This window comes from Salvia splendens, chromosome 1 (genome assembly GCF_004379255.2).
Source record: "Salvia splendens isolate huo1 chromosome 1, SspV2, whole genome shotgun sequence".
NCBI classification, from domain to species: Eukaryota; Viridiplantae; Streptophyta; class Magnoliopsida; order Lamiales; family Lamiaceae; genus Salvia; species Salvia splendens.
The window spans coordinates 41,837,930-41,863,492 of record NC_056032.1 but is presented as its reverse complement, the minus strand read 5'-3'; the positions used below and the strand labels follow the sequence as shown (position 1 = coordinate 41,863,492).

The window sequence follows — 25,563 nt, the reverse complement described above, 5'->3', positions numbered from 1 at the left end:
AGTGAAGTAAAATCTGAGTAAGAGTGATGTGTTTTGTGAACAAGAGTGAAGTAAAATCTGAGTAAGAGTGATGTGTTTTGTAAACAAGAGTGATTTGTTTTGTAAACAAGAGTGAAGTATTCAAAATCCACTTCAATTTGACAATTTCTCCATTGAGAAACACCACGGCTCTTTTAGCATGCACTTCTCTTATCAAGGTTATGGATTCATCAACTCAGACATACATCTAAGCATCCAATTTCTGATCAAGTTATAATTATTTTTGGAGAATTACACCAGCCATATACCTAATTCAACTAGTACATAGGAAGAAAATCCTAAAACTGATATTAGAATCCTTGAATAATTTTCAATCCCAATCCATTTCGGTAGAAATTACTAATTAATTTTTTTTACTTAAATCATTTTCGAGCTAAAGCCGAGCGAAAGCGGAAAGAAAAAATGTTATCTCCACTTAGAAAATATATAATGCATAATTGCTCCAGCATACAGCGCCGGAGCCGAAGAAGTCGACGAGATCACCGACGGCGGCGGTGCAGCCGTCGGAGACGTCTGAGAAGGCGTCGGAGTGGGCGGAGCCTGCGGCAGCTCCGCCACAGAGACAGCTAGCGCGGCGCATGACTTTCGTAAGATTGGATTCACGGTGATTATATGTTATTCATGAATTCACATTGATGTATTGAATTCCCAAAATGCCCCTGGACAAGTTTTTTTTCATAAAAATCTGAAAGTTTGTTTAAGCCATAGGATTAATTTGGAGTATTAAAATGTGTGGCTGAGATTTGTTCTCTAGTTATACACTTAAGATTAGTTATATATTGATCACTACCCTATATATATATATGCATGTTAATGAACCAAATATGGGATATTTATATTAATTAGGAGAAAAGAAATATGAGTATATGTTAAGCACATAACGTCATTAATGAGACGTGGCCGTAATAGGGTTTAATACAACCTACAAATTATACTTAATTAATCTGATTTAGTCAGTTTCAGTTTTGATGCCTTCTGCTTACGATAAAATGATGTATATGTTAGTCGAAAACGTAATTATACTCTTTATTTTGCCTTTATTTAATAATTTTTAAGGTTTTTCTTCATAGGACCGAGTATATATGATCCTTATATTTCCAACCAATTAATATTAGACCATCATCAAATTATTTTTTATGGGAAAATTGTGTATTAATTGGTAGATCAATTTTAATTGGTTTTGAATAATTGATTAAAGTTTGATTTCCTGGATTTTAGAGCTCTTAAAAATGTGAACTATGGCCTAATAATTCCCAAAAACTAACATAAGCAAATTTTAACCCTCTCAAAAAAATTCGAAAATAAATAACAAAACAAAAGCTGGTCCCACTTTTTTGTCATGATCTAAACCATATGCTCCACACCTAATTATTGTTAATTAAATGATACATAGTATGACACCTGTGAAAGTGTGTCCATGCAAACTACTGGAGCTCGGCTTCTGAGCTCGGAAATGAAGCTCGGCTTTGAGTCCGGTTGTGATCGAGTGGTGGAGCCTCGGCAGCTCCGAGAAGAGATCAAGAAATAAAGCTCGGCTTTGAGCTAGCCGAGAAAGGCAGTTCGGTTGATAACCGAGAAAGGCAGTTCGGTTGATAGCCGAGAAATGCAGTTCGGTTGCTAACCAAGAATGGCAGTTCGGTTTTAGCCGAGCAGCGGTTATAACTAACTTTGGGAAATAGAGTTAGTTGGATTTTATTTCTTGATTGCATCTTGTATAAATAGCTCGATAGAGCTCAGTAGTGAGAGACGCAGAACACAGATTACACACACAATTAGAAGAGAATTCTTGCACTAGCTAGCGTTTGCTTAGAGTGATAGATTGTGAGTGTGAAGTTCTTGTATTGAGAGTTCCATCAATAAGATTCCGGTCATCTTCTCCGTGGACGTAGGTGGATTATCACCGAACCACGTTATATCGTTTGCGTGCTTTATTTCCTCGTTCGTGCGTGTGTGAGATCGGCGGTATCACGACCCAACAAGTGGCGCCGTCTGTGGGAAGACTTCCACGATTTGCCGATTGATTGGTTTCTGGGTGAGTTCGTGTCTAGAGGTTCCGTTGTATAAGCTGATCTTGGCGATTGCCCACCGCTCGTTTTGAGAAATGTCTACAGCCAAGTTCGAGGTGGAAAAGTTCACCGGGAGAAACGATTTTGGGCTGTGGAGGCTGAAGATGAAGGCCATCTTGATGCAGCAAGGCCTATGGGATATCTTGAAGAATGAAGGTGACGCTAAAGAAGGCAAACCTGATGCTGATGAAAAGGAGAAGCAAAGGCTTCAAGATATGCAGTATAAGGCTTATAGCACCCTGATCTTGAACCTCACGGACAGGGTGCTAAGGGAAGTTTCCAAGGAGGAGACGGCTGCAGGAGTATGGGGGAAACTTGAGTCATTGTACATGACCAAGTCTCTGGCGAACCGGTTACATTTGAAGCAAAGGCTTCTTGCTTTCAAGTTTTCAGATGGGAAGAGCATTTCTGAACAGCTCGAGGAGTTTGGGAAATGCATAGATGATCTTGAGAATATCGATGAGGTCATTAAAGATGAGGATAAGGCATTGATGTTGCTCAATTCCCTGCCTAAAAGTTATGAGCACTTCAAGGATGCAGTGCTTCTTGGAAGAGAAACCAAGGTCACCTATGAAGAGATTCATTCTGCATTGAAGATGAAGGAATCGCAGAAGGCTAATAACAAACAAACTGATCCAGTAGCTGAGAGTCTGCATGTGAAAAATAATCAGAATAAAAGGGGTTCCAAGAAGAAGTTCCAGAAGAAGGAAGAAGGTGGAGTATGGAAGGAGAAGAGAAGCTGTCACTACTGTAAGAAACCGGGCCATTTAAAGAAGCATTGTTTTGCTTGGAAGAGGAAACAAGAGCAAGAAAAGGCTGGGAACATAGAGACTGCTGATCTGGCTCAGGATGTTGAAGATAATGAAGCTTTGAATATCCACTCAGGGGCCAAGATTGAAGAATGCTGGATCATGGATTCAGGGTGCTCCTTCCACATTTCCTCACACAAATCTTGGTTCCAAGAATTATCAGCTTGGGAAGGATCAGTGATGCTAGGAAATGATCAAGTGTGCAATGTCAAGGGCATTGGGAACATCAGATTGAGGATGAAGGATGGGAGTATGAAGACTCTCACAGAAGTCAGATTCATTCCTCAAATCAAGAGAAATTTAATATCTCTTGGAATGCTAGAGTCAAAAGGGTGCAGATTCAACTCTGGTGATGGGATCCTCACAGTAACAAAAGGCACCAGAATTGTGATGGAGGCCCAGAGAAAGAACAGCCTATACTATTTGCTGGGTGAAACCGTGGTTGATGCTGTGAATCTTGCCCAGACAGAAGACCTGCATCTATGGCATGCCAGGCTTGGACATGTGGGTGAGAAAGGCATAAGAGAGCTGGCTAAACAAGGAGTGATGAAGTTAAGTGCATCAGACAGCCTAAAGAAATGTGAATCTTGCATTCTAGGAAAGGCAAAGAAGCTGCCATTTTCTGGTGGGAAACACACTTCATCAGCCCCATTTGTGTATGCCCACAGTGACTTGTGGGGGCCATCCCAAACTGAATCCATAGGTGGAGGTAAGTATTTCATCTCCATCATAGATGATTACTCAAGAAAAGTGTGGATTTACATTCTAAGAGAGAAGTCCCAAGCTTTTGAAAAATTTAGAGAATGGCATGCTAGATATGAGAATGAAAAGGGCTCAGTGCTTAAATATCTAAGGACTGATAATGGCATGGAGTTTCTGTCTGCGGAGTTTGATAGTTTCTGTAAGGTGAAAGGGATAAGAAGGCATAGGACCGTGCCAAGAAATCCTCAACAGAACGGGCTGGCAGAAAGAATGAATAGGACATTGCTAGAAAGGGTGAGGTGCATGCTATTCTACTCTGGAATGCCAAAGAGATTCTGGGCAGAGGCTGTCTCTACTGCAGCTAATCTGATCAATAAGTGTCCATCATCTGCTATATCCAATGAGACCCCAGATCAAAGATGGTATGGAAGCCTAGGTGATTACTCAGCCTTGAAGGTGTTTGGGTGTGCTGCTTATGCACACATTAAGCAGAGTAAATTGGAGCCAAGGGCAAAGAAATGTGTGTTGTTGGGATACCAAGATGGGGTAAAAGGATACAGATTGTGGAATTTGGATAGAGAAGGCAGAAATATCATTGTGAGCAGAGATGTGACATTCAATGAAGAGGAGATGCCATTTAAAGATGATGGGAAGCCCTCTGGTGGTGGCAGTAGCTCTGAAATGCAAAACCTTGAGTTTGGTGGAGAATCTGCTGGAACAGACACTGATGAGGATGTTGTGATCACAGGAAATCAAGAAGAAGGTGGAGCAACTAGCTCTCAACATACTCAGAACACAGGTGAGCAGGAGTCACCAGTGCAGCAAGCTGCTGCAGCTCAAGGGGCCAGAAGAAATCCAAGAAGAAATGCAGGCCTACCTAGCAGATTCTCAGATTATGACATGAGCTTCTTTGCTCTATGTGTAGCAGAAGTACTCATGTTTTCAGAACCCTCAACCTATGAAGAAGCCATGAGTTGCAAGGAAAGTCAGAAATGGATCAAGGCCATGGAAGAAGAAATAGAGTCCTTGCTGAAAAATGGGACTTGGATTTTGGTGACTGATCCAGGGACTCAGAAGCTGATCAGTTGCAAATGGCTGTTTAAGAAGAAAGTAGAGGTGGGGGAAGTTGAAAGCATACGGTTTAAGGCAAGGCTGGTTGCTAGAGGATTCACACAAGTAGAGGGTATTGACTACACAGAGGTGTTCTCTCCAGTGGTGAAGCACACTTCCATTCGGATCTTATTGGCCATGACTGCTCATTTCAACTGGGAGCTGCATCAACTTGATGTGAAGACAGCATTTTTGCATGGAGATCTAGAGGAAACGATCTATATGATGCAGCCTAAGGGTTTTGAGAAGCCGGGAGAAGAAAAGAAAGTTTGCTTGTTAAAGAAAAGCCTATATGGGCTCAAGCAAAGCAGCCGGCAGTGGAACAAGAAGTTTCATGAGCAGATGGAATTGATGGCATTTGAGAGATCCAGTTTTGATAGCTGCGTGTATGTCAAGAGAAGTGGAAATCTAATACTGGCCTATCTACTGCTGTATGTGGATGATATTCTGCTGGCAGGATCAAGCAAGAGTGAGCTGCTGTCTGTCAAGGAGGAGTTGAAGCAGAGATTTGATATGAAAGATCTTGGGGAAGCCAAGAGAATCTTGGGTATGGATATTGTCAGGAACAGAAAGAAGAAAGAACTGAAATTGGTTCAGGCTGATTATATCAGAAAGGTGGTAGAAAAATACCAGGTAAGGAGTGAAAAGTCAGTATCCACTCCATTGGCTAGCTGCTTCAAACTCAGTAAAGAACAGATGCCAAAGACAGCTGAAGATAGAGAAGAGATGAGCAGGATACCCTATGCAAATATAGTGGGAAGTGTGATGTACTTGATGATATGTACAAGGCCGGATGTGGCTCATGCCATAAGCGTTGCAAGCAGATATATGGCTGATCCAGGTAGGGATCACTGGGCAGCACTAAAGTGGATTCTGAAATACCTGAAAGGGTCTGTCATGGTTGGCTTGAAGTTTGGTGGTGGAGTTTGGTCTGAGGAGAGGGAAGTCCTAGAAGGATTCTGTGACTCGGATTATGCGGCTAACTTAGACAACAGAAAGTCTCAGAGTGGTTACATCTTCACACTATATGGCACAGCAATCAGCTGGAAATCAAATTTGCAGTCTGTGGTTGCACTGTCCACAACCGAAGCTGAGTATATTTCTCTGACTGAGGCTGCAAAGGAAGGAAAATGGTTGCAAGGAATCTTGGAAGATTTAGGAATGAAGCTGGGAGCAGTGAAGATTAACTGTGACAGCAACTCGGCTATATGTTTAGCAAAACATCAAATGTTCCATGAGAGGTCGAAGCATATAGATGTGAGGAGACATTTCATCAGAGATGAGATTCAAAGTGGAAAGATCAATGTGGTGAAAGTTCCTACCGAAGAAAATGCATCAGACATGTTGACAAAATCTCTGCCAACTTCGAAATTCAAACATTGTTTGAAGTTGGTTGAGATTGTGGAGTGTTGAAGCTTGTAACAAGGATTGAGAAGGGAATCCAGATATTGATGGAGTTTTGCAAGGACAAGGTGGAGATTTGTGAAAGTGTGTCCATGCAAACTACTGGAGCTCGGCTTCTGAGCTCGGAAATGAAGCTCGGCTTTGAGTCCGGTTGTGATCGAGTGGTGGAGCCTCGGCAGCTCCGAGAAGAGATCAAGAAATAAAGCTCGGCTTTGAGCTAGCCGAGAAAGGCAGTTCGGTTGATAACCGAGAAAGGCAGTTCGGTTGATAGCCGAGAAATGCAGTTCGGTTGCTAACCAAGAATGGCAGTTCGGTTTTAGCCGAGCAGCGGTTATAACTAACTTTGGGAAATAGAGTTAGTTGGATTTTATTTCTTGATTGCATCTTGTATAAATAGCTCGATAGAGCTCAGTAGTGAGAGACGCAGAACACAGATTACACACACAATTAGAAGAGAATTCTTGCACTAGCTAGCGTTTGCTTAGAGTGATAGATTGTGAGTGTGAAGTTCTTGTATTGAGAGTTCCATCAATAAGATTCCGGTCATCTTCTCCGTGGACGTAGGTGGATTATCACCGAACCACGTTATATCGTTTGCGTGCTTTATTTCCTCGTTCGTGCGTGTGTGAGATCGGCGGTATCACGACCCAACAACACCTATAATTTTGTCTGGGATATTCTCATTTTAAATACAGTCTTTCTCAAAGTTAATTATTATACGAGGAGAAATGTGATCAAATGCAAACTCTAAATATCGTACAAACTTCAAATTATGATATGGACTATTAAAAAATGTCAACAGATTATAAAATAATAGCAATAAAAAATATCAACACAGTGTCAACAATTGACACCGCGTTGACATTGTGTTAATATTGTGTTGACATTTTGTTGACATCAAAATCGTGAAATTTTACACTGTATTGATATTGTGTTGATACTGTGTTGAAAAGTTTGGAATTTATACAATATATATGACTTTGCATTTTATAACTACCCTTATACTAGTATCTATCTAAATCGATGCACTCTCATAATTTTTATATATACGAATTTAATAATGTATCCTCATATAGTGTACATAGTACTAATATAATAATTCTTGAAACGAAAAAAATGTACTCAATGTTTATTTTTTACTAGTATTTTCACTCATTTCGTCACCGGAAAAAAGGAAAATATCGTGGGGCCCACAGTTTTTCTTGTGGATTTAAATTATTCTGGTTTCAGATCAAGAAAGGACAGGATGGATTTTCCTATTGCATGATTAGCATTCCACATCAGTAAACTTGTCTTTATTTGCTCATCGATCACCTTCAATTTTTAAATCCCTAGATAGATTTAGCTATATTTACTATGTTTGTCTCCCCTTTTATTTCAATTTCACCCTAGTTATAACTTTCATCAATTCAATCAAATTAATTAATCGGAGCTCGAGTGCAACATCATTAATTATAGAGAGTATATCATATGGAAATTAATTTTGTTGATGTTTCTCACCATGTTTTTGTAATTAAAAATAAAGAGAAATAATACCTTCCCTACTAAACTACGCGTTTAATTACCCAAATCAGTTCACACATAGAGTAGATAACTAGATATGACTGTTGATTTGCTATCCGATATTGACAAAAATAAGCAATATTTCATTCACAAGTTATGTTCACCTAGCTACAAATATATATCCAAATAAACAACACCCTATTTTAATTAATGCCAATATTTCGACATAATGTTGCTTTTATTACTAAATAATTTCAAAATTCATCCTTAATTTGCTGCGAGAAGCTGACGACAACCGGCAGTAAAAGATCAAGTACATTGAATTAGAAGATTTTAGTTGAGCAATGTATCTATATTTGTCACGTAGCATTTGTATTTACCCGCAACAACCCCTCAAAAAGGTCACAAAAAATGAATATAGCTAATTAAAAGTAGTATTTTGGAGGTTCTTTCTTGTTTCTGGGGTTTGGATTTTACTCTTTTATTGCAGCCTAATTCCCTCCTTAACCTTTCTTCTCACTTTGGCTTTTCTTCCTATTTCCCACAGTTTCACACACACACATTTATAAGTGTATATATATACACAACCATAACTAACCGCACAAGCATGAATAAGCTGAAAGAATAATGTTATAAGAAAGTGCCTAAGCTATATCGTCTCTCTCATCTCTCTCTCTCTCTCATATACATATATATATATATATATATACACACACACACACACACACAAACACGCATCAAAACCCCTCAGAAAAGAGAGAACTGAAATAGGGGTAGAGATTATCCTAGCATCCTTGAAAAGAAAAATCGAATTATTTTTACAGATCATCAATATTCGACCTAAGTATTCCATCATCTTTATAGAAATGGGGTTACGAGACATCGGAGAGACGCTGCCACCGGGTTTCAGGTTTTACCCGAGCGACGAAGAGCTCGTTTGCCATTATCTCTACAAAAAGATCACCAATGAAGAAGTTCTCCGAGGCACTTTGGTCGAGATCGATCTCCATGTTTGCGAGCCATGGCAGCTTCCCGGTAGGTTTTTCTCCTTTTTTATCATCAGTGCACGCCACGTGTATGTTTATCGTCGGTATAATACGAGAAAGGAAATAATATTTCTCAACCACCACCCTCCCTCCGCCGGTTGGGGGTTGGATGTTGCTCTCTCCTTCACTATTTTCATGTAAAGAGAATTTATGAGTGACAAATGGCATGTGAATGTTTCTCCAAAATTAAATAATTAATTTTATGAAAAGAATTAAATGTTCAGATGGTTTTTGAGGGCCATTATGGGCATGAGTTGTCTGTATCTTAATCAAGACCAGACAGTTTTTCTTGGTGAAAGAATTTTAAAGAAATGAGTTTAATTCAAACATTATTTTAGATGCATGCATCTCTGTGTTTTTATTTTGTGTTGGAGATAAAAATAAAATAAAATAATTAATTATCTCATTAAAAAATCAGTCCCGCATGTACTTTTTTTACATTAAAAAACCTTAAAGCAAAAAACAGTTATGTCAAGAAAAGTTTGTTGTCTTGTTTCATCTAAGAGGCAGAGCTGAATTTTAGAATGACTAACTTACTTTGTTGCATGTGTCTTTTGTTTCACCCATGCATATTTTTAAAAAATTTTCATCTTAAAGTGACGATTTTCAGAAAGGGTTTTATCTTTTTCAAGAAAAAAATAGTTTGGGGCGTTTTTCTTGCCTTTCTGTTACATTGTTCAATGAATCTTGCAATTACTTTATATTATTATGATGAAATCGGATAAGATTTAAGAAGTACTACAAAACTCATGACCTTAAAAAGGAGATTTCTCAGGTTCATTCTTTTAGGAAAAGGGAATTGAAAAAAAAGTTAGATAATTATCTTTTCAATAATACACACATTGTTAAAAAAAATTGAAGATGAATACAAAAATGTGACATAGACTTCTCACCACAGAAGTAACTCTCTCATCTATGTAGAAAAGGGCGACACACATTTTCCCATTGCTACATATTAATTTTTCTAAATCCATTTTGAATGAACAAAACAAACATGCCTTGCGAATCTTTGGTGACTTGTAACCAACTTTTTTGTCACTTTAGTAGAATTTGTCACATAAGCAACATAATGTAACATGATGGGATCCTAATAATTCATTTCAATTTAAGTGCAATCCCATTAATTTCATTTCTTAACACAGACGGCGTCTATTCTTTTTCCTTTTCATTTCGTGACATATGTCAAGAACGTTAAGAAATTAAGACGTGTAATATTATTTGTGCAGATGTGGCTAAATTGAACTCGAACGAGTGGTACTTCTTTAGCTTCCGGGATAGGAAGTACGCAACCGGTTTCAGGACCAACCGGGCCACCACATCCGGCTACTGGAAGGCCACGGGGAAGGATCGGACGGTGCTTGATCCTCAGACGAAGGCTGTCGTTGGGATGAGGAAGACTTTGGTTTTCTACAAGAATAGGGCTCCTAATGGGACCAAAACCGGTTGGATCATGCACGAATTTCGCCTTGAAAACCCACATGTCCCACCTAAGGTTGGTTAATTCCTTAATTTTTGTTTACATGTGTTGATTGAGTAACTGAAAGAGAATAAAAGATTATGTGTGACTTGGGTGGCAATCATGTTGTAAGAAACTTGAACGAAACTCCTTTGAAATTATTACATGAAAGATTCTCTCCACATTTTCACCTCTCACTTACATGAATTCTTTTTATCCTAATCTTCTCTCTCTCTCTCTCTCTCTCTCTCTCTCACTCACACACACACACACTCTTTATAAAAAGATGATGTATCTTTGATACCGGATATTTTAAAAGTAGCATATTTTATTAGGTGTAGCATCTACAAGATGTAAAAACCTAATTTCAACATGGACATACATGCAGTTAGATAAAATAGGTGAAATTTGAAGCATATATGGTGTTAATTATCTAACTCATTAATTCATCATCACCTTTTACAGGAAGATTGGGTACTATGCAGAGTGTTCCACAAATCAAGAAGTGAAAATAGCCACAATTTCATGAGCCCACATAACTTCGACGATCCCATAATTTCCTCAACAAATAATGAACGTATCAACATTACACCTTGTGGCCATCAAAATATCACTTCGTTGTTCAATCACAACCAATCCCACCAACACCATGTAGGCGGCCCGAACCCTAACCCTAGCACCACTCTCGGGCTTGATTTCGACCTATCTCGTAACGCTCACATGAATAACCAGCCTTATTGCTCGAGCTCTCATGGCTATGTCCACAACAAATTGGGTGAGGCTACAAAGTGTGAGGACGACTATGGATTCTTGTTCGATTTCGATGGCTCCAACGTTGCTTCATCGAGCCTTGAAGATATGCGGTTTGTTGATGATAGTAGTTCGGTTTTCATCTAAGTATGTGGGATTTGATATAATCGCTTTGTTATTGGTATATACTTATATATAAATTTATATGTTTGTGTGATGTAGCATGTTTAGGAGGGAGATTAGTGAGTATGTGTTTGTAGTTAGTGATGTGTGATGAAGATTGTATTTGATTTGTATATTTCAAAAAGGAATTTATGTGGTAGTTTTATATTCAAGGATTTAATTACTTGTCTGGCCATTTATGAATTACTTTTTAAAATAAATTTTAACCCAATTAAGAAAAGTTAAGGACTGTTACGGGTAATTTTGAAATGTGAAAACATAAAACCACAAAAAAGTGACGCTTGATCTGTCCAATTTACCAAAAATATACTTGGTTCTTTAATTACAATTAATTTAATTTAGTTCCGCAGTCCCTATGTTTAAGGGTCATCTCATAATTACAAATGTGATATACTTTGGCCTAGTAGTAATTATATCGTGTGTAACTTCCCCATCCACAAAAGATACACCCATTTATAAATAGTACGGGTTTTAATATGATAAAGTAATAGAGATGAAAAATTGTGAAAATAATGTTACTAGATTATTGAATTCATATTATTAACTATTTAAAACTTTTCTTATTTATAATTGATCTAATTTCAATAAAATAACTCAAAATGATAATTAGAATATTGGTACCAACTTCTCTCCCAAAAAATATCAAATACTTTTGTGTTGGGCTTGATAAGTTTCTTTACAAATTTTGATGGGGTATTTTTTTTATATAAAAAAATTAATCATGGGTTTGATATCAATCACACATTTTATATTTCTAAATATAGTTTAAAAAAAATACGATGGCAAGACTATCAATCCTTTCTGGCCCATTTTTTAATCCACGGCCCACGCCACGTATCACTGATTTCTATTTACGGAAAGTTGTTTACTTACCAGAATTCATTCAAGAATCTTCTTGTTCCCAATTTTTGAATCCGGGGTTTATCATTCTAATATTCCAAATTACCTCCTCTTTCTGCTGCTTCATTTTCTTTAATGACGTTCCTATACTGCTAATTTATTCGATCGGTATGTATTTCATTCTAATTTTATTCTGTTCTCGGCTTTCTATGTTTTTTTTTGTTTAAACTTGGTGACATGCAATACAATTGAGTGCAGTAGTTGTTATTGCTTCTGTATCTGTAGCAATGTGGTTATTTACGCGATTATTCTGCTTAAAAGACTTTTTCTTGGTTAATTGAGTTTAATTGAAGCTGTTCTGTTATTTCCTAATGTGATACCTGGAGTTATGCATATTGCTTTCGAATTTCACAGTTTCGAATTTTACCTGAATCTGGTGAATTAAAAAGTTTTTATTAGGGCTGCCATGATTGTAGTATGTTTTGTTCCTGTCTTGTTTAGAAGAGATATGTAAAGCACTAAAATGTGATTTTTTTAATTCAGGAGAGACATGTGAAGCACAACGAGATGAATTACATTTCAGTGTTTATCTTTTCTAGTTGTGCGTCACTGATGAAATTGAGATCATAGTTTAACAACAACAGGGTTTTGCTTCTTCATTGTTAGAGACTGATGGTCGGGGCGAAGAGATCTATAAAGAATGTCACAGACAACGAAGAAGAGAATCTATCAGTTCCACCCGGATTTGTGTCATTGACATCCCTGACATTGAAGAAGATAGTAACTGATCCGAATTCTGCTACAGAAAGGGATCGCGAACCTGGGTTAGTTGGGGTTCCTCTTAGAAATTCTGACCTCGAATCGTTTAAGATGTCACTTTTACAGAGACCATGGATATCTCATGGCCAGTTTGAGCATGTTCGGCATCAAGACGACTCTGCACAGATTGGAAATAATTTGGTCGTTCTCTATTCTCTCCAATGCAATTATAGAAGAACATATTACCAAATACCAAAACATGCAGTTAAACTTATTTTGAAATTCTTCTTATTCTTGGATTTGTAGATGTAAGTTCATAATATACCTGTTTTTATGCAGTGGGTCCATAAATACAACATATGAATTACATCATGGTAGCAATATTTGTACTATTATAAGCTATTCGATTATCTTTGAGATCCCTGTCAGCTGGTGTTACGTTTAAGGTGGTTTACTCTTAAATCTAGGGAATTGCACTTTGTGTTGCATGGTTTGTGAATTTTGATGCATTCTTAAGTGCTGACATACTCGTTAAGGTATTTGTATAGCCACCGGATATAATTTTGGGACAATTTTAAAACGAGGATGTTAGCGCTTGATCAGAACATGAGTATGGCGCTTTGAAACTTCTTTTATCTATTGCATATTGAAATTCTGAATTGTGACCAGAAATTAAGAGATAATGCAAATGATACATCCATCATACCTGCTTCATAGATGAAGATTTTAACTGAAATATTATCTTAGGTATATGGCAATACACTGTTCGATGTGCTTTATGGTATGGCATTACTTAAGTGGTCACATGCACAGCTTTTTTGGCGTATTTTATTCACTTATTATTCTTAGACTACAATTTATAGTTAGCATATCATACAGTTTTATAGTCAGGTCAACACCTGACAGTGTGTCTTCATTTTTCTCTTAACGAATTGCTCTCAGTTAGATTGCCCCTAATGACTGATAATCAAGTTATCTTCCCCAGAAAGTTCCTGTTGGTGCTCCCCGCCCCAAAGGAGTGATACGGGGATGTGAAAACTGCCATGATTGTGTGAAGGTTCTTTATTTATTCCTTTTATTACTGTTGTATAACCTGTATTACCTTGAAACTTATTCTGTATAGCAGTAAGACCATTATAACCTGTCTAAGGAATATCTTGTAGGTTACTGCTAGATGGCATCCCGAAGATTCATATTTGCCTCCGCTTGATGATGCTCCAGTGTTCAGACCAACTGAAGAGGTATATTGCTGCATCCGGGTTCTCCCCCCCATTTTTACTCTACCATTGTGGCTCAATGGAAAAGAATTTGGTTCTGTAGATGGTAATCTAAACGAACTGAAACTTGCCGCAGGAATTCAGGGACACTCTGAAATACATAGCCAATATACGACCAAGAGCAGAGAATTATGGAATTTGCCGCATTGTCCCCCCTCCTTCCTGGAGACCACCCTGCCTTCTGGAAAATAAAGAGATATGGGAAGCTTCAAAATTTAGCTCGCATGTACAAAAGATTGATAGGCTCCAGAAATTGTTTTCCAAGAGAAAAGGATCTAGGTTGCATGAAAAGATCGAAACTGAAATGCCAAAAGATGCGAAAACTGGGAAGCTTGATTCTTCCAATGAATGTGATGGAGATTCTGAGGAAGATAAAGCATTGGATTTAGTTTCTAATTTTGAGAGTGGACCTGAATTCACTCTGAAAAGCTTTAAAAAGTATTCTGATGAATTCAAGGTACAATATTTTCGTGAGAATGACACAGTAGCTGCAACAGGCCCAAAACGCAGTGAACCACTAATTGCGAGAGTTGAGAGCGAATATTGGCGAATTGTGGAGAAACCAAGTGAAGAAATGGAGGTAAAAGAGAAAAGATCAAATTGTAATAATTTGCTGCTATCTTTTTACCTCATAGAATGAATTTCTCTTGTTAGGTGCTTTTTGGTACTGAGGTGGCTAATCAGACCATAGCAAGCGGATTTCCTGTTGCTGCCACTCCAGCAAAAGGTACGGGGAAATATAGTGAATATGTGAAATCCGGATGGAACTTGAATAATACCGCGGAGCTCTATGGTTCCCTTCTTCCATTTGGATGCTACAGTTCATCCACTGTTTCAGTTCCTCAGATTTTTATTGGGATGTGCTTTGCATCACAGTGCTGGGTAATATTTTGAATATCCTAGATTTTTTGCTTTATTTGGTTCTCAACATCTGCTTGACAGTTTCCTTCAGGAATGCATTTATCTCATTGTACATAAATTTTTCCATTACAGATCTTCACATTTTTTGCTTCCCCTTAGTGTAGGTTCTCACTACATTGTTTTCCTGTTTGATTTGTTGGAGAAACAGAGAAATGAAGATCACCATTTGTATTCATTATCTTACATGCACATGGGTAGCCCTAAAGTCTGGTATTCTATCCCAGGGAAGTGTTTCTTCAAGTTTGCGAAAGTTGTAAAGAAATGGTTTCCAAAGCTGTCAAAACATCCCGAGTTGCTCCACGAGCATGTGAGTAACTTTCTTCTTTTGAACATGGTTTGCAAAAATTGTTAGTGGGTAACTTCTTGTGTTATATTTAATCATGACTTGGTTGAAAGGAATCAGTACTCTTGATATGGATCCCATTGAAGCTTTGATTATTTTCAACTTCATGTGCTCAGTCACCTAGAGTTCTGTAACATCCGTTGATTTTGAACTCCAGCATACCAGATAGTGACTTGTTTTTCTAATTAGTTAGTGCTTTGTGAAAAATGCGGTTACTACTAGTTCTAAATAAATGTAGACATTTGAAAATAAATGTGGATGGTGCAAGTTTCGGTTACTAATAGTTTCAGTTTCCTCTAAAATACTCCAAATTGTAAGGATGCAAGATGTATTTTCTATTTTACTTTTTTTTGGGTTTTTCTACTTACTTTCTTTAGTTATTTTATCTCTTGTAGACTATAAGAAATATCAAATGAATCGTTACTGCTGCAGTTTGGTATTCATTGCTTATGTTATGGATTGTAAACTTAGGTGAGGACTTACCGATTTAATGCCTTGTATAATAACTGATTGCTTCCTGTGTAAGGGGAATTTGAATCTGTGTATAATTTTTACATGCTTCTCTGTATCTCAGGTTGCTCAAATGTCACCCTCAATGCTAATCGCTGAGGGGATTCCAGTATTCCGTTGTCTGCAAAATCCCTTTGAATATGTTGTCACATTCCCTGGAGCTTACCATTCGGAATTTAGTTGTGGGTTCAATTGTTCGGAAGCAGTGTGCTTTGCTCCTATAGACTGGTTGCCTCATGGCCAGAACATAATAGAACATTATGCTGGATATGGTTTCAAGACGTTGCTCTCTCATGATAAGCTGTTGTTAGGAGCAGCAAAGGAAGCTGTGACTTATATGTGGGATTCTCTTACAAACAAAAGCTCCAACTCCAAAATTCAGTTTTGGAGAAGTGCCTGTGGGGCAGATGGAACCTTTACACGATTAATGAAGGTATGCCTCGATTTAAATGATTGTTAATGATATAATTTTATCAAGTGTCGTATAGCGGATTTGATTTAATCTCATCTATGATTCTCTTTCCCCTCAGCTACGTGTCGAAAATGAGAGCATAAGGAGGAAACACCTATGCAACATGCCGATGTCTAGATCACTGGGTGAAGTTGATGATGCCACTAAACGAGAGTGCTGTATATGCTTATACGATTTATACCTTTCTGCCGTGGTCTGTTCATGTTCCCCTAATAGATATTCTTGCCCGCGCCATGTAAAGCACCATTGTTCTTGTGGTTGGACAGCCAAAGAGTTTCTCTTCAGATACAAAATTGATGAGTTGGAGCTCCTGGTTGAGGCTTTGAAAGGGAACATGAAAGCTATATATAGCTGGGCTAAGAATATACAGAAACTCGCTACAAGTGATAAGGACCATACAAGAAATAATCCCAATGCCACTTCTTTATGTGAGTCGAATGGCTTAGCCGCTTAGCTACCAGAAAAAGTTCGAGGCCTACTCTTGATGTGGCCATCAGTGAGAGGGCTCGTGTCGTGCCAGCCCCTATGAAAGAAGAGCGTAGGGATACAACAAGCGCGTCTCCGGATCAGAAAGCTGAGCGACAATGAGGAGTGAATCCACCTACATTCTACCACGGTTTGTTGATTTAGTCATATGTCGTATTGCCTATAAATTTTGTAAGTAAATAGGAATGTACTCATAATGATCTGTGATGTTGAGCTCCTTTGCTCTTAGTATAATTTAATGCATTTAGATTAACTGCCTGAATTGGGTATGTGATATCTTGTCAGCAAGAGACTGTATTTGATATATTCGGAAGTGGTGTTTATCTTTATTGCTAGCATATACTTTTCAGTTTCCTAAAAATAGAAACATTGGGGATAGTATATATGAGTTTTAATGTGAAATTAATAATATGAGAGATAAAAAAAAAGAAAATAAACAGTTGAATTAGTATTAGTGGATAGTGGATCTGATACGAGTATATCTATAGAATATTCTCATATCTATATTATTTCATATATGATTGATTTAGCATATCTTTCATATTTCTTGATCACTAAGTTAGGTTATTAGGGAGTATTATAAATAGGAGTCTTTATTATCTTTTAAATCATTCATTGAAGAAATACAATTTATCCTTTTTATCATCTTTTACTTTTCTCTGCAATTTACTTTATCAAAAACTCTAGTTGAACGATAGTTGGCTGCTCGACGGGAGGATCCCGCGAACGAACCATCATCTTCTCCGCGATCTCACAGTTATCTCTCGATACGAGTTTACTCGTATCATCTGGTGCTTTCATTGAGAGCTCATCCTCCGTATTTCCGTCATCATGTCATACACCTACACCGCCTACCACCATCACCAATTCGGCCAACCTCATCCGGGCCCCGAAACAGAGCCATATCAGTGGCCATCGCTGTATGCCGCCCCAACTACTGAATATGGACAGCCACAAGCACCGCCCTTCTCCGACAGACTAGACCCATCTTACGGGCTGCCATGGTTTGGCTCTCGATACGAGCAGCCACCATACACTGCAGCGAGGACCACCGCACCGCCGCGATCCACGTTCGCTGACAAATCCACCACTATCAGCCGCCGTTGTTATATCCGCAACCTCCTGATCAGCTGGATTGGCAATGTCTCCCAACGACCAACGATGTCGTCCATATGGAGCCTCTCAACATGCCACGTGATCCAGTGACGCCAGAGTCTGAACCGAACCTAACGGTGGCTGCCTTGGCTTCACAGCTCGAGCGTTTGACTGCTACTGTCAAGCAACTGACGTCTCTGATGGATGCAAACAAACACTGCCTGGGCAATCCACACGCCGCGACACGACCTCCACAAGACCTTACAGCCAGTGTCATGTACACTGAGCCGGTATCGTGTCCCCTACCACAGATGACCACCGCCGCCCTAGCTGATCTCCATCATGATCCATCTAGAAGCTCAATGCCTGTTGTCGTTGCTATCCCGCCTCCACCAGCCACAATATCTCTGTCGTGCGACTCTAATTTCGGGTATGACTCGATGGAATTAATTGTCGTTGATAATGATGAAGAGGAAAAAAATGTTATTCATTCTAGTGTTGATGTTAGTGGACCAATTTATGGTAGTGAAGATGGCATAGATGATCCATGTAATGTTGTTTTTACTTGCCGAGAACCTATACATGTGGTGGAGCATAACAGGTTGGATGATACAATGTTGAGCAACAAGATTGATTCTTTTTTGTTGAAAGAGGACGAAGATGGTTCCATTGAGGATATGAAGAAGGTAATTGCCTGTGTATATGCGGTTTGGCATGTTGGTAATGTTATAAGTATTAATCATCGATCAACTTTCCTCGACGCTGATGCACGGTTGATTCCTCCGTGCAATAACGTGCAATATTTGGGCATGCATGGATGCGTTGACAAGCTCCCTAGTCACACGCACTATCTTCGGGCGAGGCATAAATCCAATCAGCTAATGGATGACTTCTCAAATCTCGGCGGTACAAGAAGCATGAGAATAATATTGAAGATGTCAAGAGCACTTGTATCCCTTCTTACAAATGTTGCTCACAAACGAATTCATGGAGGATGTTCTCATGAGGGGAAGGAAGGAGAGAAGTATTTTGTTGATGTTTTGCTTGATGTGCCGGGGAATGAGAGAGTTCGTGGGTGTATGTATACATTTGATCCAGGTGGGGATACCTCGCCAAAGCTTTTGTTCGCCACACTCTTCGTTTTTTCGTGGTTTCCACCTTGAGGGCAAGGTGAATTTCAACCGTGGGGGAGTTGATACGAGTATATCTATAGAATATTCTCATATCTCTATTAGTTCATATATTATTGATTTAGCATATCTTTCATATTTCTTGATCACTAAGTTAGGTTATTAGGGAGTATTATAAATAGGAGTCTTTGTTATCTTTTGAATCATTCATTGAAGAAATACAATTTATCATTTTTATCGTCTTTTACTTTTCTCTGCAATTTACTTTATCAAAAACTCTAGTTGAACGATAGTTGGCTGCTCGACGGGAGGATCCCGCGAACGAACCATCATCTTCTCCGCGATCTCACAGTTATCTCTCGATACGAGTTTACTCGTATCAGGATCCATGTCATTAGTTATGTAATGTGTGATTAATTTTTTAAAAAATAGATAACAATCAATTATGCTGGATGGATTCAAATTATAGAAAATAATTATTATTTTGGACGGAGTAAATATATAGAAGATGTGGTTCAAATAAAAATCTTTTTAGTGTGAGAATTATGACACCTTTGCATTGAACTTGGTATGAATATGTATTATATGTATATTTGTACATCAAAAATAGTCATGCTTTTCATTATATGCATTTCACTAAAATTAATCTATTTATTTATGATAAGTTTTTCTAATTATTGAGGTGGGTCACATTTTTTACTAACAATACTTTAATTATTTTTTCACGATTATCTCTCTTTTATTTTATCAATTTTGCATTAAAACTCGTTATCTACTAGTAAAATTATTTTTCATCGACCGCTATAGGTACCATAAGTTATTGCATTGAGTTCCTGATTTTTCTGAATGTGGAATTGATTTTTTGCTGAAGGTAGAATTTAGTATAGGGTTGGGTTATTGTGAAAGCTTCAATTTTCATGATATCAACATTACTTCGGGAAGATGTAGATATTTAATTTAGACAATTTTCCCGTGTTATTATGAATATAAGTACAATTTTATATACAAGTTACGAAAGTAGACATTATACTTAGCTGCTAAAACAATTGTACTATTTGTACATAATTTTTATGAAATAAACGCCATAATTAGGACTAAACACATGCAATTAGAATAAATAAATATGTACTTTTATTCAACTAGAGTTTTGTTTTTAGATAACAAAAGCGGGTAACACAGTAATCCGACATAGGTGACAGAGTCGCACGTGGGAATGGGGATGTAGGACCCACTCACCCACACGTCTAATCGGTTTGACCAAAGAAAGCGGGATTCTCGTACGGTCTATCAATCCAATCTCTTTTCCTCTGCCTTGTCTAATTCTTACCCTTTTCTCGCACTCTCACACTTTTTACAACTAGTAATTTGAAATTTTTAAAAAGACGAAATATTTTATTTTTATTTTAGTTGTAAAACTTTAATAGCTCAAAAAATGGTCTAGGTTATACTTATTGACTTTGAACTAGTATAATGAAATAATGTGGAAGGGCTATGTGGTAAATATATAATTTCTTAAACTTAAAACACTCTTTCAACTTCACGTGAAATGCATAACATTAAAGTTGATGGTAACTTCTTTACACGTTTGGTTCACCTTGTAATCAACATTCTCGTAGTGTGGCAACGAGATCCATAAGATTGTAGATTATGAAGCTTGACAAGAGTCAAATTAGAGTGATGAGTTAGAGAACTTGAAACTTTTTTATCGATTCTTGAAAAATGAGGGGCGAGAGGATTGATCGAGGAAGATCTCTTGTTCTATCCATACACGGGATCTGGTTATGACTCGGTTTTCTTTTTTTTCGTTTTTAGATAGTTTTTGGTTTTATATATTTCTGATTAATTGGAAAGCTCTAAGTAATAAGTAGTAGTAATTCTTTTGATTGATGCTTCGACTAATGTCCTAATGCTTAGTTCATTTTACCTTTGAGCCGAGAGTCCAAATTTTTGAAAACCTAAATTCTAAAGAATGGATTTGAATCCACTTAAAATTTAATAAATAGGGTCAAAGTTCACTTGACATAAGGGTAATTAAATCGATGAACCAATTGCCTTTGAATAGAAATGTCAACTAATTATAACAAGTAACAACGCTCTTTTAGGGCGAATCAATACATACACAAACAAATCGATTGGTAGAAGCACGTACTATTGAAAATTGAGACTGCAAGTAATGAATAACTATAATTATATTGGTGGTGTTAATAATGGGATTATGACCAATCTCTTATGTCCTTTATGTAACTTAGGTTGGTTAATTTTCCATTAAAGCAATAGTGCCTCAAATATAGTACTACCATATAGTGTAGACATGTAGAATATAGTTGAATTATTCACATTACTTTCATAGGAGTATATTATTTGTACCATCATTATTTGATTTTTGAGTGCATATGTAGTATTCTTTAAAGATATTATACAAATTAGAAGCACTGAATTATTTTTATAAAACTAATACTTGTAGTACTCTAGTTGAGCTGTTGAGGAGGTATAGATTTCCATATTCGTGCATATTGGTCACTGTTGTTTTACCCTCTGTGGATCCATTAATTATATATGATCTCTTTCCTGAAATCACTCGCTGGAGATGCATCAGCACCAAGAAACACTTTCTAGGAACTTGTTAACTAATCAGTCTTGTTAATTGTTTAATTAATTACAGAAAATGTCATTTATTATTCAGCGTATGTAATGTAAACTGCATAAAATGTTGATAGTAATTAATTTTCTAGTTCTAGAGTAGCTAGTGGTATATATGTAAATATTTAATTTTAATTGATTAATTAGATATAATTCTTGTCAACTTTGTTTAATATATACTATGGATGTGTGTAGGAGTTCAATGCAAAAATTGTCAAGACTGTAGAATCTTTAATAAATTATTGCCCTAATATATGAATTTGTTTTAAATGAGCAGCACTCGAGTCTCGAGCTCAGCTGAAAATGGCAAGCTAGGTTTTCATTCTTGTGTATCCTTTTTATAATTTTGGCACTATAAATTAAAAGTGTCCTTGCACAAAGTATATGTTTTCAATATCAAAGCGTTCAAATACATAAAATAGTTAATATATTCCGCATTTTATTTTTATAAGTGTTGCATAATAAATGGCATTGATGTGTAGAATTAAATGTTATCATACACATAAGGCAGAAATGGATTAATACAATTAAAGGTGGATTATTTTCTTCCAACTCATAATTAATGCTAGCTCATGCCTAGATATACAGATTGAAAACATGGATCATTTGATGTGTCTGGCTAATTTAAAGCAGTCCCATACATAAATCACTACTAGAAAAATTGCTTCTCACTACACTTTTTTTATCACACTTTATAAAAAGTGCCAGCATAGATGTACTATCTACACACTAGCTTTTCACTGCACTTTATAATATATTGTTACTGCACTTCAACATAAAAAGTGTCATCATAAATGTACTATCTACACACTACCTCTTACTACAGGTACCCGGTGCTGCACTTCATCAAGTGCCATTATAGATGAAGTGTCAGCACAGTAATTTTCTAGTGACAATTTTAAGTGTCATTACAAGCCAATTTTCTAGTAGTGAATTTTATCAACTTATTCGGTGTGCATATCAAATGTATAAAAATAATTACAATCGAAAATATACTGTTCTTTGAAAAATTGCACTCCCTGAGAAGCTGTGTGTAAAGTTGTATACGTATGCATGTGTATGTCACTGTACATACCTACTATTGTGTGTGTATATAGAGTGAGCTAGAAATGATATGTTAATTTTCCAATTTGAGATTTTTCTTTAATTTTAAAGACTGTATATAGATTCCAAAGCATAACCTGCAGTACTATTAATAGGTACTTTATTAGTATATTATATACATATGCAAAAAAAAAATCTGCCAATAAATACTATTCTCTTTTGGTGAAAGAGGCAAAGTATACTGAAAACCCTAAAAATTGTTGCTAATAAAATGAAAATCTTGATATGCATGTTTAATTTATCATTTGTTGATTACATAACTGATCTTAATATAAAGCTTAGCAAAACAATGCTTAAACTGAAAAACAAATAATCTTTCAAAATCTTACTATTACAATACGAAGTCTTCAATAAATGTTCATATGCAATGAATATGGATAGTTTTTCGGATTGGTTTGCCACAGTTTCCTAGTTTTTCTTCTTCTCGGTGGGTACTTATATTCCTAGCTGTGGGTACTTATATTCCTAGCTGTTTGATTGCTTGGTATTTTCTCTTTGGACATTATTGTGAAATGGAATCATTTCCCTTCTAATGAGAGAGAGAGAGAGATGTATATGTCTCTTAGGGTTTACACAACGGATCAAAGATAGGGGTCAAAGGACGAAAATGACAAAGATCATGCTCATAAGATAATCATAAATGGAAATCACAAGTTTAACAATCCATATATCATAGTATCAAATCTTGATAATACATATATATAGAATGTTATATTATCTTCAATAATTAATTATATACATAGGTATACCACCTTAAGTCAATAGCTTAACATGCATTATATACATAATGCTGGTAATTATAGAAACAACTCATATAAAAATAGTTATAGGTTGGAAGGAGTGGGGAGATAGGGCCAATAATATGCTTGTTGTCGGTAAAATTGAAGAATTTCATGTTTAAAGAAACATTTTCTTTAGGCTTAACTTTACCTCTATATGCTCAACATGTTAGAAAAAGAAAAACTGTCAGCAAGAATGTCATCCTTTACTTTCACAATTTTGGATACAACAACCATATATTTTTCCCTTCAAGATTTTGAAACAAATAAAAAAGTTTCCAATTTCAAACATTTATACAACCAATTATTTTGAAAACTATTTAGGTTAGTTTTCCTTTCTGTCTGCTAATTTGATCAATTCTGCCACTGAAATGACAGCACTACATTCAGTTATGGGACCAATTAATTTGAGTTTACACACATTGATTAATTCACTTCCACACACGAACTATCAGTCCAATAATCTCCCCAAATTCAAAGAAAAATCTGATTTCTTTGATCAGAGACAGTAAAGCTGTAAAAGCTGTTGATTTAACACACACAATAAAACGCATGAAAAGTAAGCAAGAGAGCAAAAAACTAGTCATGCAAAAGACAAAAGCACTCATCCATTAATTCATTCAAAGCTGAAACTGCTGTTAACACTCACATATTTCAAAACAAAATCATAATAATAATAATAATAATAATATAACAATTATTCTAGCATTACTACAACATTTGCTCCAATAGTAGATCAAATCTAACCCTAAAATAGCGATAGTTCATAATTAATTAATCATTAAAGATTAATTTCCGATAGTAGAAACAAATACATGACTTAACCTTCACCGGGAGGCGACGGCGAGGCGGCGGAGGGCTGCTGCTGCGGGGGGCGCTTCCGCTTCTTCTTCTCGTAGCTGATCCCCCTCGCCTTGGACTGCAGATCGCGGACGTCGCGAAGGTAGAGGCGGACGGCGCGGGCGCCGAAGGGGTTGGTCTCCGGCTTGCCTCCGTTCTCCTCGTAGGCGGCGCGGAGGCGGCCGATCAGCGCGTCGAGGCTGCCCCACGCCTGCCGGAGCGGGCAGGGGCAGGGGGCGGGGGGGTTCGGGTGGCCGTAAAACGGGCAGATTGGGGTGTGGACTTTAGTCTTCCCGAATTGATCGAGGTATCGGAGGAATTCCAGCACGTGCGCGCCGCTGCACCGGCTGAGCGACAGCGGCGGCCGGTGGTTCTTCAGGTACTGCCCGAACGTGTTCCAGTCGCGCCGCTTCTGGTTCTCGTAGCGGCTGAGCGTGGCGGATCCGGAAGACGGCGCGGCGGAGGAGGAGGCGGTGGCGCCGCCGGTGTTGACGCTGCTGTTCTCCGAGTTCGAGCTCTCCACCTCCGGGAACGGCGAGGAATCCATGGAATTCGGAATTTGAGATTTGATGGATCAAAGAGAGGGATTCATGTTTCTAGGGTTTGAGTGTTTGAAAAGAGGGGAAGAGTGTGTGATGAATTTATAGAAGGGGGGTTTTGAGTGAATTGGAACAGTGGAGCAATCAAACTTACAATCATAAATATTAAACCAAGCTAAAAGGGGAATGGGAAAAGGAGGGGTTTGGTTGATTGATATATCAGAAGACTGCCATTTTAGAGAGAGGTTAAACCAAGCTTAGATTGATGGATGGATGGATGGATGCATGAGAGAGAAAGGAAATACTACTATATTGATACTGTTGAATTTGATTTTTTTTTTTATTTATATAATCTCCATACAAATGATCAAATGAAATACTACTGGGAAGGATGTAGATTTGTTTTCCCAAAAATAGGGGAAACAACTGACTTTGTTACTTGTTAATGGACTGTGGGAGAGAGAGAGAGAGAGAGAGAGAGAGAGTTAGGGCAATGGTGAAAATGGAAAGAGGCAGACAGTAGGTTGAGATGGAGACAGGAAAAAGGTTGAAATTTAAGATGGGAGTAATGAAGATGACTGTTGTTAAATGTTGTTGATAACATTTAATAAAGCAAAACCCTCAATTTTGACGCTGAGGCCGTACAATTATGGGTTTGGATCACTTCAATGGGAATTATTGTGTTATCAAAATAGTGCCTAACTATGATTTAATGTCGGTACTACAACAATTTATTCATAACAGTCCAAATTTATTGGGG

At 37.4% G+C, this 25,563-nt stretch overlaps 3 protein-coding genes across 6 annotated transcripts; 2 read left to right on the top strand and 1 right to left on the bottom strand.

Annotated features, from left to right (window-relative positions):
- The first annotated feature begins 8,238 nt into the window (after positions 1-8,238).
- LOC121800687 (NAC domain-containing protein 21/22-like) lies at positions 8,239-11,228 on the top strand. Its single transcript, XM_042200207.1, has 3 exons — positions 8,239-8,668; positions 9,906-10,171; positions 10,601-11,228. The coding sequence occupies exons 1-3, from the start codon at positions 8,500-8,502 to the stop codon at positions 11,030-11,032; spliced, it is 867 nt and encodes a 288-aa protein (XP_042056141.1). The 5' UTR covers positions 8,239-8,499; the 3' UTR covers positions 11,033-11,228.
- A 732-nt stretch (positions 11,229-11,960) lies between these two features.
- Positions 11,961-17,014, top strand: LOC121752550 (putative lysine-specific demethylase JMJ16). Of its 4 annotated transcripts, none has more exons than XM_042147687.1 (9): positions 11,961-12,076; positions 12,575-12,871; positions 13,653-13,724; positions 13,831-13,908; positions 14,021-14,524; positions 14,599-14,826; positions 15,014-15,172; positions 15,783-16,151; positions 16,249-17,014. In XM_042147687.1, the coding sequence occupies exons 2-9, from the start codon at positions 12,581-12,583 to the stop codon at positions 16,642-16,644; spliced, it is 2,097 nt and encodes a 698-aa protein (XP_042003621.1). In that variant the 5' UTR covers positions 11,961-12,076; positions 12,575-12,580; the 3' UTR covers positions 16,645-17,014. The 4 variants fall into 4 exon arrangements, with proteins under 4 accessions (XP_042003621.1, XP_042003626.1, XP_042003631.1 ...); XM_042147692.1 differs by having other exon boundaries at positions 12,452-12,868; XM_042147697.1 differs by having other exon boundaries at positions 12,452-12,871; positions 14,599-14,671; positions 15,090-15,172.
- A 6,996-nt stretch (positions 17,015-24,010) lies between these two features.
- Positions 24,011-25,321, bottom strand: LOC121752576 (protein LIGHT-DEPENDENT SHORT HYPOCOTYLS 3-like). The gene has a single exon (XM_042147705.1). It carries the CDS (start codon positions 24,809-24,811, stop codon positions 24,245-24,247), a length of 567 nt encoding a protein of 188 aa, XP_042003639.1. The 5' UTR covers positions 24,812-25,321; the 3' UTR covers positions 24,011-24,244.
- Positions 25,322-25,563: the final 242 nt, after the last annotated feature.

Coding starts and splice junctions, on each gene's coding strand:
- LOC121800687 (XM_042200207.1), top strand. CDS start 8,500: ATGGGGTTACGAGACATCGGAGAGACGCTGCCACCGGGTTTCAGGTTT. Junction 8,669..9,905: donor CGAGCCATGGCAGCTTCCCG/GTAGGTTTTTCT, acceptor TTATTTGTGCAG/ATGTGGCTAAATTGAACTCG. Junction 10,172..10,600: donor ACCCACATGTCCCACCTAAG/GTTGGTTAATTC, acceptor CACCTTTTACAG/GAAGATTGGGTACTATGCAG.
- LOC121752550 (XM_042147687.1), top strand. CDS start 12,581: ATGGTCGGGGCGAAGAGATCTATAAAGAATGTCACAGACAACGAAGAA. Junction 13,725..13,830: donor ACTGCCATGATTGTGTGAAG/GTTCTTTATTTA, acceptor AATATCTTGTAG/GTTACTGCTAGATGGCATCC. Junction 13,909..14,020: donor TGTTCAGACCAACTGAAGAG/GTATATTGCTGC, acceptor AACTTGCCGCAG/GAATTCAGGGACACTCTGAA.
- LOC121752576 (XM_042147705.1), bottom strand. CDS start 24,811: ATGGATTCCTCGCCGTTCCCGGAGGTGGAGAGCTCGAACTCGGAGAAC.